The sequence below is a fragment of the Mesoplodon bidens genome (genome assembly GCF_964165515.1).
Source record: "Mesoplodon bidens genome assembly, chromosome: 2".
Lineage (NCBI taxonomy): Eukaryota > Metazoa > Chordata > Mammalia > Artiodactyla > Ziphiidae > Mesoplodon > Mesoplodon bidens.
The window spans coordinates 171,919,013-171,933,487 of record NC_138177.1 but is presented as its reverse complement, the minus strand read 5'-3'; the positions used below and the strand labels follow the sequence as shown (position 1 = coordinate 171,933,487).

The following is a 14,475-nucleotide window of genomic DNA, read 5'->3' as shown; positions in this document are numbered from 1 at the left end:
GGCCTCTCTGAGCCCCAGTTGAACACCTACCTCTTAGCATTATTGTATTGATAGGAATAGTATAATAAAGTTCCTGGAACACAGCAGGAACCTTAAACATAGGAGGTATTATTTTCCTGCTTCTGTGGAAGGGAAAAGACCCCGTTCTACCCTAGATTCCCTTTACATTCCTCTCCATTTCCTTTTTTTTTCTACAGCAATTATCACTCTATGACTACTTTAAATGTTTATTATGCTTATTATTGTATGTCTCCTTCCAATAGACTGTAAATTCAATGAAGTTGGATCTTTGTTTTGGTTACTGTAGTGTCCAGATTGGGCAAAACAGTGCCTGACACCTCGTAGGTGCTCAGTATAAATGTTTGTTGAATCCACGATATCAAACTGTGACATGTCAGGTAGAGACCCTTCTTAGTTCCGGTTGGGGGTGGGTGGAATACACAGCAGCGTTGCACAGGGTGTGTCCCGCCCCACCCCTCTACCTGCAGTGACTCCACCCCACCTGGCCAGGGGATTCCCCAATCTGTTCCCACTCTTGGGTAGACTGGGAGTGCCAACACCTCGGGGTCTTCATCCTTAGCACCTGGAGCTGTCGGGGGGCAGGATGGTTTCTGCTCGGAAGGATTGTGAGGGGGAGGTAGCCATCTGTTTAAAGGTTTGAAGGAAGTATTATATAGGCTATGGCATATTATATACAATAGATATGTGCGTGTGTGTAGTATTATATATGTGTACCTATATGTCAAGCGATCTGCCCGATACCTCCCAGCGGGCTCCCCCTGGTAGCGGGTAGGCAGCCCCGCAATGGGGAGCAGTCCTGGGTGAAGGCGGGCCACAGCCCCCTCCTCTGAGATCCTCCTGCGCCCCGTGTGGGTGGGGAGGGGCATGCGGGGGGTGGAGGCTGCTAGAGCTGAGAGGCGACCTGGCGCAGCCAGAGCGCTCGGATCATCCCTCTGCAGGCCTGGGGGTACCAGGAACCCCGCCCGCCTGCGAGTCCCAGGCTTGGCTCTCCCCGCCCACCGCGGGGCTGGGCGCAGGCTCCGCGGCGCGGGGACCGCGCGCTCCTGGAAGCAGCCACCGCTCTTCCGTGCGCGCCGGCCCCTCGCGGAGTCTCCTGGTCCCTGGGCGCCTGCCCGGCCCGCGGCCGCTTCTTCCTCTCCTGGCCCCGCGGCTCCTGTCGCAGTCGCCGGCGGCGGAGCAGCGCTCAGCGCCCCAGGTACCGAGCGCGGGAGGGAGCAGGGCCGGCGACCCGCGGCCGGGCGGAGAAGGGGCGGAGGCGCGTCCGCTGCTCCTTCTCTCTCCCTGCGGGCCAGCCCGGCATCCTCCCTCTTGCCGCGGGGACCGTGTCCGCCCGAGCCCGGGGTGCCTCTGCGCTGGCTCTGAGACCTGCCTTCCCCGCTGGGGGCTTTGCTCTGGCCCGTGGACACCCCCACCCTGCGACCCCCAGCACCACGGCTCCCCACCTGGCGCACCCTCCCTACGCCCACCTGCCGCGGGGCGGCCTGGATAGCGCCCACTCGCCCTGGGCTCCCACCTCCCCGGGTCCCTGCCCTCGACCCATCTTACTGCCCGCCCCCTCTAGGGGCTCTGCTCCCACCCGGCCAAACGCCCAGACTCAGCGTCCCGGTCCTCCTGACTTTCCGCCCGCTCCTTCTGGAGGGCGCACCTCATCAGGTGCCCCCTCCCAGACTTCTTACCGGTTTGCTCCAGGTGTCCCTACATCACACCCGAGGACGCCCAAAGGCCCCCCCTCCATCCTCTTCAGGTAGCTCTTCAGAGCCCCATTCATACCTTCCCACCTGCGGCCCCGGGGGGTGGTCTGTTCTCACCGACTACGCCCACCCAGCCTCTGCACCTGCAGGTCCCTCTCTCCGTCTTCCCGCCCACCCTACCTCGTCCTCCGGACCCCTTTCGGGCCTCACGTGCTCGCCCTCCGCCCTCATGGTCCCAGAGCAGGGCCCCGCCAACAACAGCGCCCCGGACTGGGAGTCGGGGCCGCCATCGGAGCCGGGGGGCAGCGGCTGGGTGGCGGCCGCGCTGTGTGTGGTCATCGCGCTGACGGCGGCGGCCAACTCGCTGCTCATCGCGCTTATCTGCACGCAGCCCACGCTGCGCAACACGTCCAACTTCTTCCTGGTGTCGCTCTTCACGTCGGACCTGATGGTGGGGCTGGTGGTGATGCCGCCGGCCATGCTGAATGCGTTGTACGGGCGCTGGGTGCTGGCGCGGGGCCTCTGCCTGCTCTGGGCCGCCTTCGACGTGATGTGCTGCAGCGCCTCCATCCTCAACCTCTGCCTGATCAGCCTGGACCGCTACCTGCTCATCCTCTCGCCGCTGCGCTACAAGCTGCGCATGACGCCCCCGCGCGCTCTGGCGCTGGTCCTGGGCGCCTGGAGCCTGGCCGCGCTCGCCTCCTTCCTGCCCCTGCTGCTGGGCTGGCACGAGTTGGGCCGCGCGCGGGCGCCCGCCCCGGGCCAGTGCCGCCTGCTGGCCAGCCTGCCCTTCGTCCTGGTGGCGTCGGGCCTCACCTTCTTCCTGCCCTCGGGCGCCATCTGCTTCACCTACTGCAGGATCCTGCTGGCCGCCCGCAAGCAGGCCGTGCAGGTGGCCTCCCTCACCACCGGCATGGCCGTCCAGGCCTTGGAGACGCTGCAGGTACCCGGGGCGCGCAGGGAGACCCGGGCTTGTGGGATGGAGAACAATGAGCAGCCATTGGGTGCCCGCTAGGCATCCGCCATGTAATATACAATTGCTGACGACCTCCAATTGGTCATTCCCAGTTCCCACCTTTCTTCTGAACTCCAGACTCAATGTCCAACTGTCCACAGGACGCTCCAGTATGTGGGGCAGTCTTCTCGAAGGTAACATGTGCAACAGGGAATTCACGGGGTCCCAACTCTCCCCACCTGCTCGTCCCCCCGTCGTCCCCATCATGGCAAATGGCACCATCATGGCATCGCACGCCAGAAACTTAAGAACAGTTTCTCTCCCTCATGCTCATGGGATTCATTTGCAAGGCCTGTTGGTGCTGCCTCTAAACATGTGTCATCTCCAAGGCCACCTTCCTGATCCGAGCCACCATGACTTCTTACCTGGGAGCCTTTGATAGTCTCCTGCTGGCTCCCCCTGCCTCCATGCCAGACCCACTCCTATCCATTTTCTGCACAAACAAAAACAGAAGCGTGATCACCTCACTCCCTTGCTACAAACCCTTCAGTGGCTCCCCATTGCTCTCAAGGTAAAGGGGAGACCTGTGTCAGGATCTGGCCTCGGGAGCCGGTCCTGACCACCTCTCCAGCTGCACCTCTTCCCCTCCCCGCCCCTTTCTCTGCAGCAGTCCTGTGGCCCTTCTGACAGTCCTAGTAGGCACCAGACTGATTCTGTGCTCAGGTCTTTGCACTGGAATGTTCTTCCCCTGGGGCCGCCCTTGCCTGACTGAGACTCTTCTTCAGCTCACAGGTCACCCCTTCCCAGAGGCCCTCCCTGACCACACTGTCTGCAGACCTCCCTGCCCTCCCCCACCCTTTTATTCTTGATCCCGATCCCCAGTTTATTTGTTGATTTGTTCATTGTCTGTCTTCCCCACTAGAGTGTAAGCCCCCACGAGGGCTGGGTGTGTCTGAGTGAGTTTTGATCTGCACTGTGCATAGTAGGTGCTCACTGATTACCTGTGAACGGGGTCGGTGCTCTTTGCCCAAGGTCTGCAGTGCCTAGAGTGGAGTGGGTCACACGGTGCCCGAGTCCTATTGTTCATGCCAAGGGGTGGGACTTTAGACTGACCAGGGCTGAGCCCTAGAGAATTAGGCCACAGGCCCCCAAGAGGATCCCAGATGGGCTCACCAGTGTCATCTTGGTCTATCCTCAGGTGGAGGAGGTGCCTGCAGGATGGGAGGTACCTGGGGGGGGGTCACTGGATAGACGGGGGCTGAGAGGCTAACACCCTGGTCGGCAGCCCCCCCCCCCAGAGCGGCTTACCCGTGTCATCCCAGCAGTGAGGCCCATCAAGTAGGAGGACAGGGTCTTGGGTGGACAGGGTCTTTCTCACTGGAGAACATTCTTTTTTTTTTTTTTTAATCTTTATTGGAGTATAATTGCTTTACAATAGTGTGTTAGTTTCTGCTTTATAACAAAGTGAATCAGTTAGACATATACATATATTCCCATATCTCTTCCCTCTTGCATCTCCCTCCCTCCCACCCTCCCTATCCCACCCCTCTAGGTGGTCACAAAGCACCGAGCTGATCTCCCCGTGTACTCACTGGAGAACGCCCTTGAGCCTCAGCAGGTGGCTGTGACCCTGACTTGGTTCTGCAGCTGTAGGGCAGCTGCGCTGGGCCATCCATCCTCTCTCCCGGGGTTCTTGTAAAGGAGCGTTTCCCAGACTTCAGGCGTTTGAGAACTGCCTTGTGGTATCTGCCTTGCTACCCCTCCACCCACCCTCACACACTCCTCAAGGCTCTGCATCCTTATGTACTTAGCATTTCCTTGGAGTCATCTCATTTATCTTTTTCCTTCCATGAATTTATTTAGAAATAAAACTTCTTTTCTCTTCCGGAAATGGACAGTCAGTATCCTTGCCATAAATAGAAGGTGATCACAAACACGACCTCACTGAGGCTGCCGAAGCACCAGCAGTGTTACTGAAGTCCAGCTTGGATGGCTGGAGATGCTGAGCCTGAGGTCTGCTTTCTCTTTGTTAGATGTTGGAGGGATGTTAAAGACACAGTACCATTGACATGAGGCTTTCTCTTGATGTAACCAGAAGAGCTGAGAGGGAACTGTAAAGGCCTATGCTCCCACTCTGTGACTCAGTTATTTTATAGGGTGTCCATTTACCCCCCAAGGGTATCTCCAATTCTCACACTCTGGGGAGCTCTGCCCCAGTGACTAAGGAGGTGAGAAGTTGGCTGGCCTTGGTCTGGATTCTCGGTTCCAGCAATGTCTGTGATGCATAGATTTTCTTTCCATGAAGCTAACTGGCCAGGATTGTACCTGAGACTGTGGCCTCAGCACCTGGGCAGGTGTCCCCCAAGTGCTAACAGCTGCAGCCCCACAGCCTTTGAGCGATCTCTACCTGCCGGGCACTGAGCTAAGCGAATCCCCCGAACACCCAACGGGGCAAGTAATCATCATCCCTGTTTGACATCTGGGGAAACCGAGGGGAGGTGACTTGCCCAGGGTTGCACAGCTGGTTAGTGAGGTTCCAGCTCAGGTCTGGCTGATGCCAACGCCTGGATCTGAGCGTTGTGCTGCCTGTGGGCAGTGACACACTCTTAAAACATTGACCTCAGGGACGCCACCCGGTGTGAGACCCTCCACGCCACCGGCTGTGCCTTCTCAGTCTCCTCTACTGGGTCCTCTTGCTCCACCACCATCTGAGACATCCCCCGGCCTCAGTCCTCTGACCTCCTTTCTCTTTCCCCACATTCACTCAGTGAGCTGGTCTTGTGCCATGACCAGAAGTACCACCTACACTCTGATGACTTCCAGCCTGGGCCACTTACTTACCACTGCCCGCAACAGAACTCCGGATTTTCCAGGCTCCAGACATAGTCCCTCCCTTGTCTTCCTCATGTTGACTAACTGATATGAGTTGCTCAGGCCAGGAACCTTGGAGGCAGCCTGGATGCCTCTCTTTTTCTCACACTGCACGCCCAGTGTGCTTTCTGCGTTCAAAACACTTCTCATGTCTCGGTTGCCTCCCTCAGTCCCCTGGGCTTCTGATGCCTGGGTTATTGCAGTGATCACCCACTGGCTTCCTGAGCCCATCCTTGCTCCCTTTTGATCTTACACAGCAGCCACAGCGATCCCTTTAAAATGCAGGTCCTGGGAATTCCCTGGCGGTCCAGTGGTTAGGACTTGGCACTTTCACTGCAAGCTGTGAGGCATGGCCAAAAAAAAAAAAAAGAAAGAAAGAAAAAAAAAAGCAGGCCCTGTTATGTCATTCCTCTGCTCCTTCTATGGCCTCCTCGCCTTCCACCACCCTCCGCACTCCTTCTATGTCAGCTCCCCTGGCCCCCTTGTTATTCCTTGAACACACCAAGCACACTTCTGCCTCAGGACCTTTGCACTTGCTGCTCCCTCTGCCTGAAGTGCCGTTTCCTCACATCTCTGCATGGTTCTCCCCCTAACTTCCATCACTTTCTTCTGGCCTCTGCTTGGCTGTCTTCCCTAATCACTTCGTCAAGAGTAGTAACGGCCATACTTGTCCAGATCCCGTCCAGTCCTAATTTCCTAAGTTATTCTCAGCAACAAATACCATCGCCTGACATATTATATACTTTCCCATTTACTGTTTGACTGTTTATTTCCTCCTACTAGAATGTAAGTTCTATGAGGGTGAGGACTTGTCTCGATTGCTATATTCCCAGCACCTAAAACAGTGCCTGGCGTGTCATCAGTGGTCAGTGCACGGTGGTGAGAGAAATGAAATGAACAACAGTGCTTCACCGAGCCAGGGCTTCAATCCCAACTCACATCTCTCCCTTTTCTCCCACTTTTAGAAGCAGCTCTTGTAGCCAATGAATCCTGCACTTTTTAGTACACTGATTCACTTCCTTGGTACTGTGTTGAGTACCTCCCTTGTGCTGTGGTTGCAGGGATGAGTGGGTCTGAGAAGATCCTGCCCTGTTGGAATCTACTTTCTAGCTGGAGAGAGAGACACTGACCACGAAACCCTATCATGATGAGGGTTCTGGAGCTTATAAGAAGGGTGCCTCTGCCAGTAAACATTCAGGGTCTGTTACTCCCTGTGCATACGTTTGCAAACTGAAGCAAGGAAGTCACGAAACCAAAGGCTGGGAGGAGTCTTCATGGGTCCTTTAGCTGGTGGAATGACCCGCAGCCTCTCAAGCCAGAAATGTGTTTGTGCAAATTCTTCCTACTTTCTGGGAAGCCTTTTCTCTTTATTTGAATGAGACAGTGTCAGACTCTACCATTTCCCTTGCTTCCAAACCCACTCAGATCCTAAGCAAGCCTTCTGCAGGGCAATTTTCCTTATTGTCTGGAGAACTGCCTGCATTTGGGGAATTGGCTTCTGGGATGCTGCCTCTACTCCGGCCTCCTGGATTGTGACCCACTTCCCCCACCCAAGCTGGCCCGCCCCAGAGTCCAGCAGCATCCAGTCTGGGGACGGAGGCATTCTCATTGCCTGGACCTAAAGGAACTGATGAGAATGAACAGAACTTGGGGGTGTGTTTGGCCCCTTTCCTCCTCTTTCCAGCCCCACTGAACCCTTAGCTCCTTCTCCGATCCAGCCTCTAGCTTCCCCACAGAGGGCAGGGGGCTGGGCACCAGTCCCTGAAGTCCTGGCTCTTCTGGGGTTTCAGACAAGGGAGCTGAGCTGGCTGGAGCATCTTTCTATGCCTCTCTCCACCACATCTGCCTATTGATGTGAATGGCCTTTTAAAAAGCCACTGGTTGGCTCAGCGATTTCAGTCAGGTCTTCCCAGCCCCAGGGGCTGTGAGAAAGAGTTCTGCTTAGAGGCCAGGCAGGGCATATGGGCTGGGACGCCTCCTTGGGGGGTTCCAGAGGGACCAGTGCGGGTGCTCAGCCTGCTGGGGAGCAGCAGGAGGCTCAGCTGGGAGTTCCTGCGTTCTTAGTCTCTTTCTCTCTCTGCCAGGGTTCCTGTGGTCAAAACCCTTTCCCTATCCTCTTCCTCTCCACCTCATCTTTTCCCCTTCTCTACCCCCCCAACTCCGTTCTAGCTCACCCCTCTCTTCCTTCCTTCTGCACCCCATATCTTCCTTCTCTCCCTCAATTTCTCCTCCTTTTCCTCCTCCCCCAGCTTTTTCACCCTCCATCACCCAGCTATGCATCATTCTGTCCTAGTGATCCACCTTCCCTTCCATCTCTGCTTCCTCCTCCACAGAGGAGGCTGTGATCACAGAAATATCTTGGAGGGGGAGGAGGGGGCTGAGTGGGAGAGGCTGGCAGAGAAGCAGAGCTGAGCATGACAGCCTTGGCTGCTGCTCAGAACGAGGTTGCCTGGTGCAGCTGCGGCAGGGCACAGGAGCTTGTGCGTCTGGCCGAGCACGGGTTCAAATCCTGCCTCTTTCCCGTCGCAGCTGGATGACTTTGGACGCGTCACTCACCTCCATCTCAGGGGTAATGCTATTTATCACTTGAGGCTGTTTGAAGAATCAATGAGATGATATATATAAACCTGGCGCATAGTAGGTGCTTGACAAATGTTAATTCCTATCCTTTCCTCTTGATGGTAAAAAGGCACGGTTCTGGGGAGCTCACCCTTTTGAGACTTTCTAGGGAGAGAAATCACCCTCACCATTAGGAAGGAGCTGAGGTGAACACAAATAACAATAAACAACAAGGTAACAATCACACGGTACTTACTATGTGCCAGGCACTGTTCAAGTAACTTTCTATTATCTTTTTTTTTTTTTTTGTACGCGGGCCTCTCACTGCTGTGGCTTCTCCCATTGCGGAGCACAGGCTCCGGACACTCAGGCTCAGCAGCCATGGCTCATGGGCCTAGCTGCTCCGCGGCATGTGGGATCCTCCCAGACCAGGGCACAAACCCGTGTCCCCTGCATCGGCAGGCGGACTCTCAACCACTGCGCCACCAGGGAAGCCCTCTATTATCTTATTTAACCCTTACTACAATCCTACGAGGTAGATGCGATTGTAATTGCCATTTTACAGATGAGAAGGCTGAGGCATAGAGAGGTAAAGTACCTTCCTTAAGTTCACTCAGCTAGTTAGTAACAGAGCCATGACTTAAACCAGGCAGTCTGGCTCTAGGGTCTATCCTATTACCCTTACACTATGATTAGTTGATTGTACAAATTTGAAAGTACACGAGGGAATACGTAAGTAACTTTAAAATGAAAATTCATCAATAATGATAAAATAAAAGACCTCTCTGACCTCATCCAATCACCTCCCACTCCTAGGTCTCTCAGTGTCTTTCCGGTTCTTTTTCTGTGTGTTTCCATATTTGTTTATGTACCTAAAGAAACTTAGTGCCTTGCGCTATGTATTTTTTTAAACAAAGGGAATCATGCTGTATCTCTTGTTTGTACAACTTGCCGTTTTCACTGGATACTGTGTCGTGGAGATCCTTCCATGTGATCAATTCATTCTTTTAAACATCTGTGTTGCATTCTATAGTGGTAATGTACCAGGGTTTATTTAGCCACTCTCCTTTTGATGGACTTTTGGGCTGTTTCCCATTTTTTTCCTATCACAGATGGTGCTGTGGTACACATTCTTGTCCAAGCCAAGTGTAGAGACACAGGTACGGGTTTTTATGGACATAAGGACCTGTAAGCGGACTTGCCTCCTGGAAGGGCGCTGCCAGATTGTCCTCCAGTAGCTGCCCTCTGACAGTGACAAATGCCACAGACATGTATAAGGGACATGCAAACAACAGAACGTGCCATGGGGCCATGAGGTGGCTACAGGGCAGAGAGAAGTGGGAAGGGTGAGGCTGGCATCAGCCAGAACCCAGCGTGTGGCCTGGTGGTTGCCATTGGCTTCTGCTCCATGAGGGCCTCCAGTGACAGTGGTGGGGTTTTACTTGGGGGTGCCACCCTCCAAAATGGAAACAGCCTGCTGAAGTGCACTTTCTGGAGCCAGAGATGACTTTGATCCCCTAACTCAGCACTTGTCTGCTGTGTGACTCCTGGAAAGTTACTTTGCCTCTCTGAACCTCATCTGCAAGATGGAGATTATAATACCTTCCTCCCATAAAGACTCAGTGGCAGAATGAACATCAACTGCTGATGCATAGTAAGTGCTCGATAAGTGGGGATGATCACTTGGGGTCACTGGTACTTTTGTTTGAGGCTTTGTACTGGCACAATGTGACCTTGGGAAGGTTCCCCTACCATCTCTGAGCCTCAATTCCTTCTCTTGTCCCTCTTGCTTGTGTTCTTGGGTCAACTCTTTGGGGAGAAGAGGAGAAAGAGAAATACAGGTTGGTTCCTAGGAAGACTAGAGAGGGACTCTCAGATCATGGTTAGTCCCTCTGGATCACCCTCCCCTGATGACTGCTCCAAAATGTCTCCCTGAGTGCCTTGGTATCCTAGTGCCCTAGAGCTCTAGCAAGATCACAGCTGTCTTTTGCCCCCTCCCCAGGTCTTCAGGGGCCAGGGGGTACCTGTGTGGCTAGGGCTTTCTGGAGACGGTGTCTCCCTCTTCCCCATATGTCTGTCCCCACTGGTGGCAGCAATTCAAAGTCACGGCAGATCCTAGGAGATTCTTTTGGGGAAGCAGGAGCCTCTCCCTCCAGGTTGAACAGGTTGGCCCATGGGAGCCATATAGAGTTCACTCTGGAGAAGAGAAAATGAGAAGGAGAGAGAAAAGCAGATCCTCTTTTTCTTCCTTGCCATAGCATAGTGGGTCAGAGCATTTGTCCTGACATCTGGGCTGCTTTGGAAAGCTCAAGCTGCTGGCAGAAAAACAGGGCTCCTGAAGGTGCTAAAAACTCCCCCAACCTCATACTCATACTGCTGAATCAACATCAGGGCTGCTATGTATTTACACTTACTCTATGTTGGGCACTGTGCATGCATGTATATCCACAGGTTCAAAGCAACTCCATAAAGTGAGTATTTTCTCCCATTTTACAGATGTGGAAACAGAGACTGTCAAGATCACAGGGCGAGTAAGTGGCAGAGGCATGATTTGAAGCCAGATCACTTGTCTTAAAACAAGCTCTTGCCTCTGCTCAATGCTGCCCCACCAAGACAGAAGGGAGAAATCAAGGGCCTCTTTTAGGCTGCTCTGGGTGTCTTTGGTATTTGTCTAACCAGATTTCACTTGGAGAAACACATCGAAGGGTGGGAGTTGCAGTGTGCCTGTCTCCCCTCTCCTGCCCACTGCCATTCCAGATCCTATAGAAAGATATTGTAGGTATGCAGCTGGGTTTTCAGCACCACGGACAGTAACCAAGCCTGGCTGCCCTGAGGAGGCGGGGAGAGAAAAAGGGCTGGGAGGGGAACAGGGTAGGGGGTTCGGCTTTGGTGCTCGCAGGGCTGACACAACTTGGCTTTGCCTCCTCCACCCCATTTTCATCTGTGAAGGTTGCCTGGGAATCTGGTTCCCTTCCTGCCTCCTTCTCTTTCATCTTCCCATACCCAAGCTATCTTTGGTTGCCTCAAGAGCGAAGCTGGGCTCTCATGCAGTTTAGGAAATGTTGGGGGGAAATCCCTGGCTTTCAAAGCCCAGGTATATTCCCAGGCAGCCCACATACCCCTTCATAATTCAATAAATTGTGCGCACCTCTGCATACCAGTATTTACTTTAAAAATTGTCCAGATTGATGGCTCTTGCCTTGTGGAAAGCTGATATATGAAAATCCAAACTGATTACAATACATGGTTCAGAGGAGGGCTTCACATTCCAGCTTTCATGGACCACTAGGGGTTTCATGGATGGACTTCACCGTGGTCTCTGAACCCTCTGGACATGAGGGAACTTTTTTCTGTGTGTATGTGTGTGTGTGTTTATAAAATTTTATAAGCTTTTTGTTTTCTGAGGAGTGGTTTTGTAGATTTCATTAGAGTCTCAGTGGACTCACAAAGTTGAAAAAATTAAGAGAACCTCTGGGCTAATGGGTCATCTGGGATCAGAGAGCGTTTTTAATGTTTTGGGATGCCTGCGCTCCCGTTTGTAAAGTCACATTCTAACCCCTCATGCCATGTTCCCCATGAAGCAGCTCCTAGTTTTTTCCTCCTTCTCTCCCCTAGTTCCCACTCACGGAGTCCACGTGTGGGAATGGAGATGTCTGTCAGCCCACAGTGAAATCTGTGTGTAAAATGCCAAGGTTGCTCGCATCCCTAGTAATTTATACAGATTTAATTGTACACATTTGTTTTGGGCACATATTTTCAAAAATGCACTTTATTTTGTGGAGTCTGAGAGTAGTGGTGCAGACAAAACCATCACTCCGAAATATAAAGAGAATCCATAGGCAAAGAGATTGCCAAGCCCTGGACAGCAACTGTCCTCTTTTGTCAGGTACTGTTCAATTACATCTAATTCTTGTAGTGCCAAAGTGCAGTGCAGGACAACACTGCCCCAAACACAAATCCAACAGTTCAGAAGACCCACACGCCTTGCAAAGGACAACATTTGACACTGGCCAACACACATGACCATGAGCCCCCAGCACCTAGGAAATCTGTGCTTCCTAGAGCTCCTTGTGAAGCGCTGGGTCAGGGTCATAGCTCAATGCAGGACCAGGACCAAGGCTCCATCTATTTCTGGCATCAGGGCTCAGTCTGATGCTAAAATTGGGCTCAGTCTGGTCCAGGGTTGAGGCTCGGTTTGAGATCTTGTTTATGTAAGGCTCAACCTATGGTAGGCATCAGGGGTTCAGGGCCATGAGTAGGGCTTAGCTTATTGCTGATGTCAGGGCTCAGTCTGAAGCCAAGGTCAAGGTTCAGTCGGGAGTCAGGGTCAGGCCTCAGTCTAGGACTACAATTGGAGCTCATTCAAGGGTCAGGGCTCAGTTTAATACTCGTACTAGGGCTCAGTCTAGAATTAGGAGTAAGGCTCAGTCTGTGGCTGGGAATAGGGTCAGACTGGGGTGCATTCTTCACTAAATCACGTGGCTTTCCTTTCTGCAGGTGCCCAGGACCCCATGCCCCAGGGTGGAGTCGGCTGACAGCAGGCGTCTAGCCACCAAGCACAGCAGGAAGGCCTTGAAGGCCAGCCTGACACTGGGCATCCTGCTAGGCATGTTCTTTGTGACCTGGTTGCCCTTCTTTGTGGTCAACATAGCCCAGGTAATGCTACCACAAGGGGCAGGTGAGTCTACGCCTTGGGGAGGCCCTGAGCCCCACCCCTGCCCAGACCCGGGGAGGGAGGAGGGCGGGCTGCCTCTCCATGTGTTTATGTGTCTGTCCCATCCATGCTGGGTCGGTGGCCTGCGTCCCTACTCCAGGACCAGGCATGATGTGCCCCGTCCCTCCAGGCCGTGTGCGACTGCATCTCCCCGGGGCTCTTCGATGTCCTCACGTGGCTGGGTTACTGCAACAGCACCATGAACCCCATCATCTACCCGCTCTTCATGCGGGACTTCAAGCGGGCCCTGGGCAGGTTCCTGCCGTGTCCCCACTGCCCCCGGGAGCACCAGCCCAGTCTTGCCTCGCCCTCCATGCGTACCTCTCACAGCGGCCCACGGCCGGGCCTGAGCCTGCAGCATGTGCTGCCACTGCCCCTGCTGCCGAGCTTGGACTCAGACTCGGACCCGGGCTCGGGGGGCTCCTCAGGCCTGCAACTCACGGCCCAGCTGCTGCTGCCTGGAGAGGCCACCCGGGACCCCCCGCCGCCTGCCAGGACCACTACCGCAGTCAGCTTCTTCAACATCGATCCTGCGGAGCCTGAGCTGCAGCTGCATCCGCTTGGTACCCCGAGGAACTGACGCAGGCTTGGAGCGCTGGACTGGCTGGGACCAAGTCCCTGAGGCCTTGGACCAGCTCTTGGCTGAAACCAGGAGGCTACAGGTCTCCTGGGAGCCCGCTGAGCTCCAGGGGGCTGCACGGAGCCAGCTCCCCGTGCCCACTCCAGGCCTCCTACCTGGAGGGCTAGTTGCTGGCTCGGTACAGTTTTCTCCAGGATGCCCCACTATTGAGTGTAACTTGTGGATGTGTGTAGAGCAAGGCTGGGGGACTCCAGGGAGTGGGGTAAGGACCTCTTGGTCCAGATTAGGATGAAGACAACCATCTCCTTTGCACGTTTCTATCAGACTGCGTGGGAGGGACACCTCTGTCTGCAGAGGCAGCTTGGCGCTGGGCCAAATGCCTTGGTCCTCAAAGTGTGGTCCATGGGCCACCGCACCAGCTCCCGGGAGCCTGTTAAAAATGCACACCTCTGCCCCACCCCGACCTGGTGATCACCAGGTGGATCCTGTGCACATTATGGTTTGAGATGGTTCAGGTGATCTTTAACCCTGAGAATGGTTTGCTAGACAGTTTTTGGACCAGTCAGGTTCTCAGGATGCATCTGCCTGCACACAAAGCCTCCGAGCCTGGGAGTCAGGCAGGCATAAATTTCAACCTCTGCTTCACCACTTACCAGTCCTTGTACAAGTTACTTCACCTCTCTGAGCCTATTATTCCACATGGAAAGTGGGAGTAATGATGCCTGCTTCATAGGGTGTCTTGTGCATTAGGATAATGTACACAGAATGCCCAGCACTCGGCAGGTGGTCGGTTGGTGGTCCCTGCTGTTATAGCTCCTGGCCATCCAGCCCCCTGGCCTCTGGCTGAGGGCAAGGGCTATTTGTTCCCACTGTTCTGACAGCGTCTTCCTCCTCTTCAGCCCTGGCCCAGATCCCACAGCCTGACTTTGGTTCCCCAACTCCTGGCTCTGAATGCTGGGTAGGGCCCCCACCCCAGCTCCCAGGCAGCTGCACTGCGTCTCCTGGAGCCAAAGGGATAGCTGGTGGCTTCCACTCAGCACCAGGAATGGTGTTCCTCTACCCTGGACTTCCTTGGGCCTAGAAG

The 14,475-nt window shown here is 54.3% G+C and overlaps 1 protein-coding gene across 1 annotated transcript; it reads left to right on the top strand.

The window, feature by feature from the left end:
• Positions 1 to 1,941: 1,941 nt before the first annotated feature.
• Positions 1,942 to 13,391, top strand: HTR6 (5-hydroxytryptamine receptor 6; the record flags this gene model as incomplete). Its single annotated transcript, XM_081218607.1, has 3 exons — positions 1,942 to 2,655; positions 12,595 to 12,753; positions 12,942 to 13,391. 3 exons carry the CDS (start codon positions 1,942 to 1,944, stop codon positions 13,389 to 13,391), a joined length of 1,323 nt encoding a protein of 440 aa, XP_081074733.1.
• Positions 13,392 to 14,475: the final 1,084 nt, after the last annotated feature.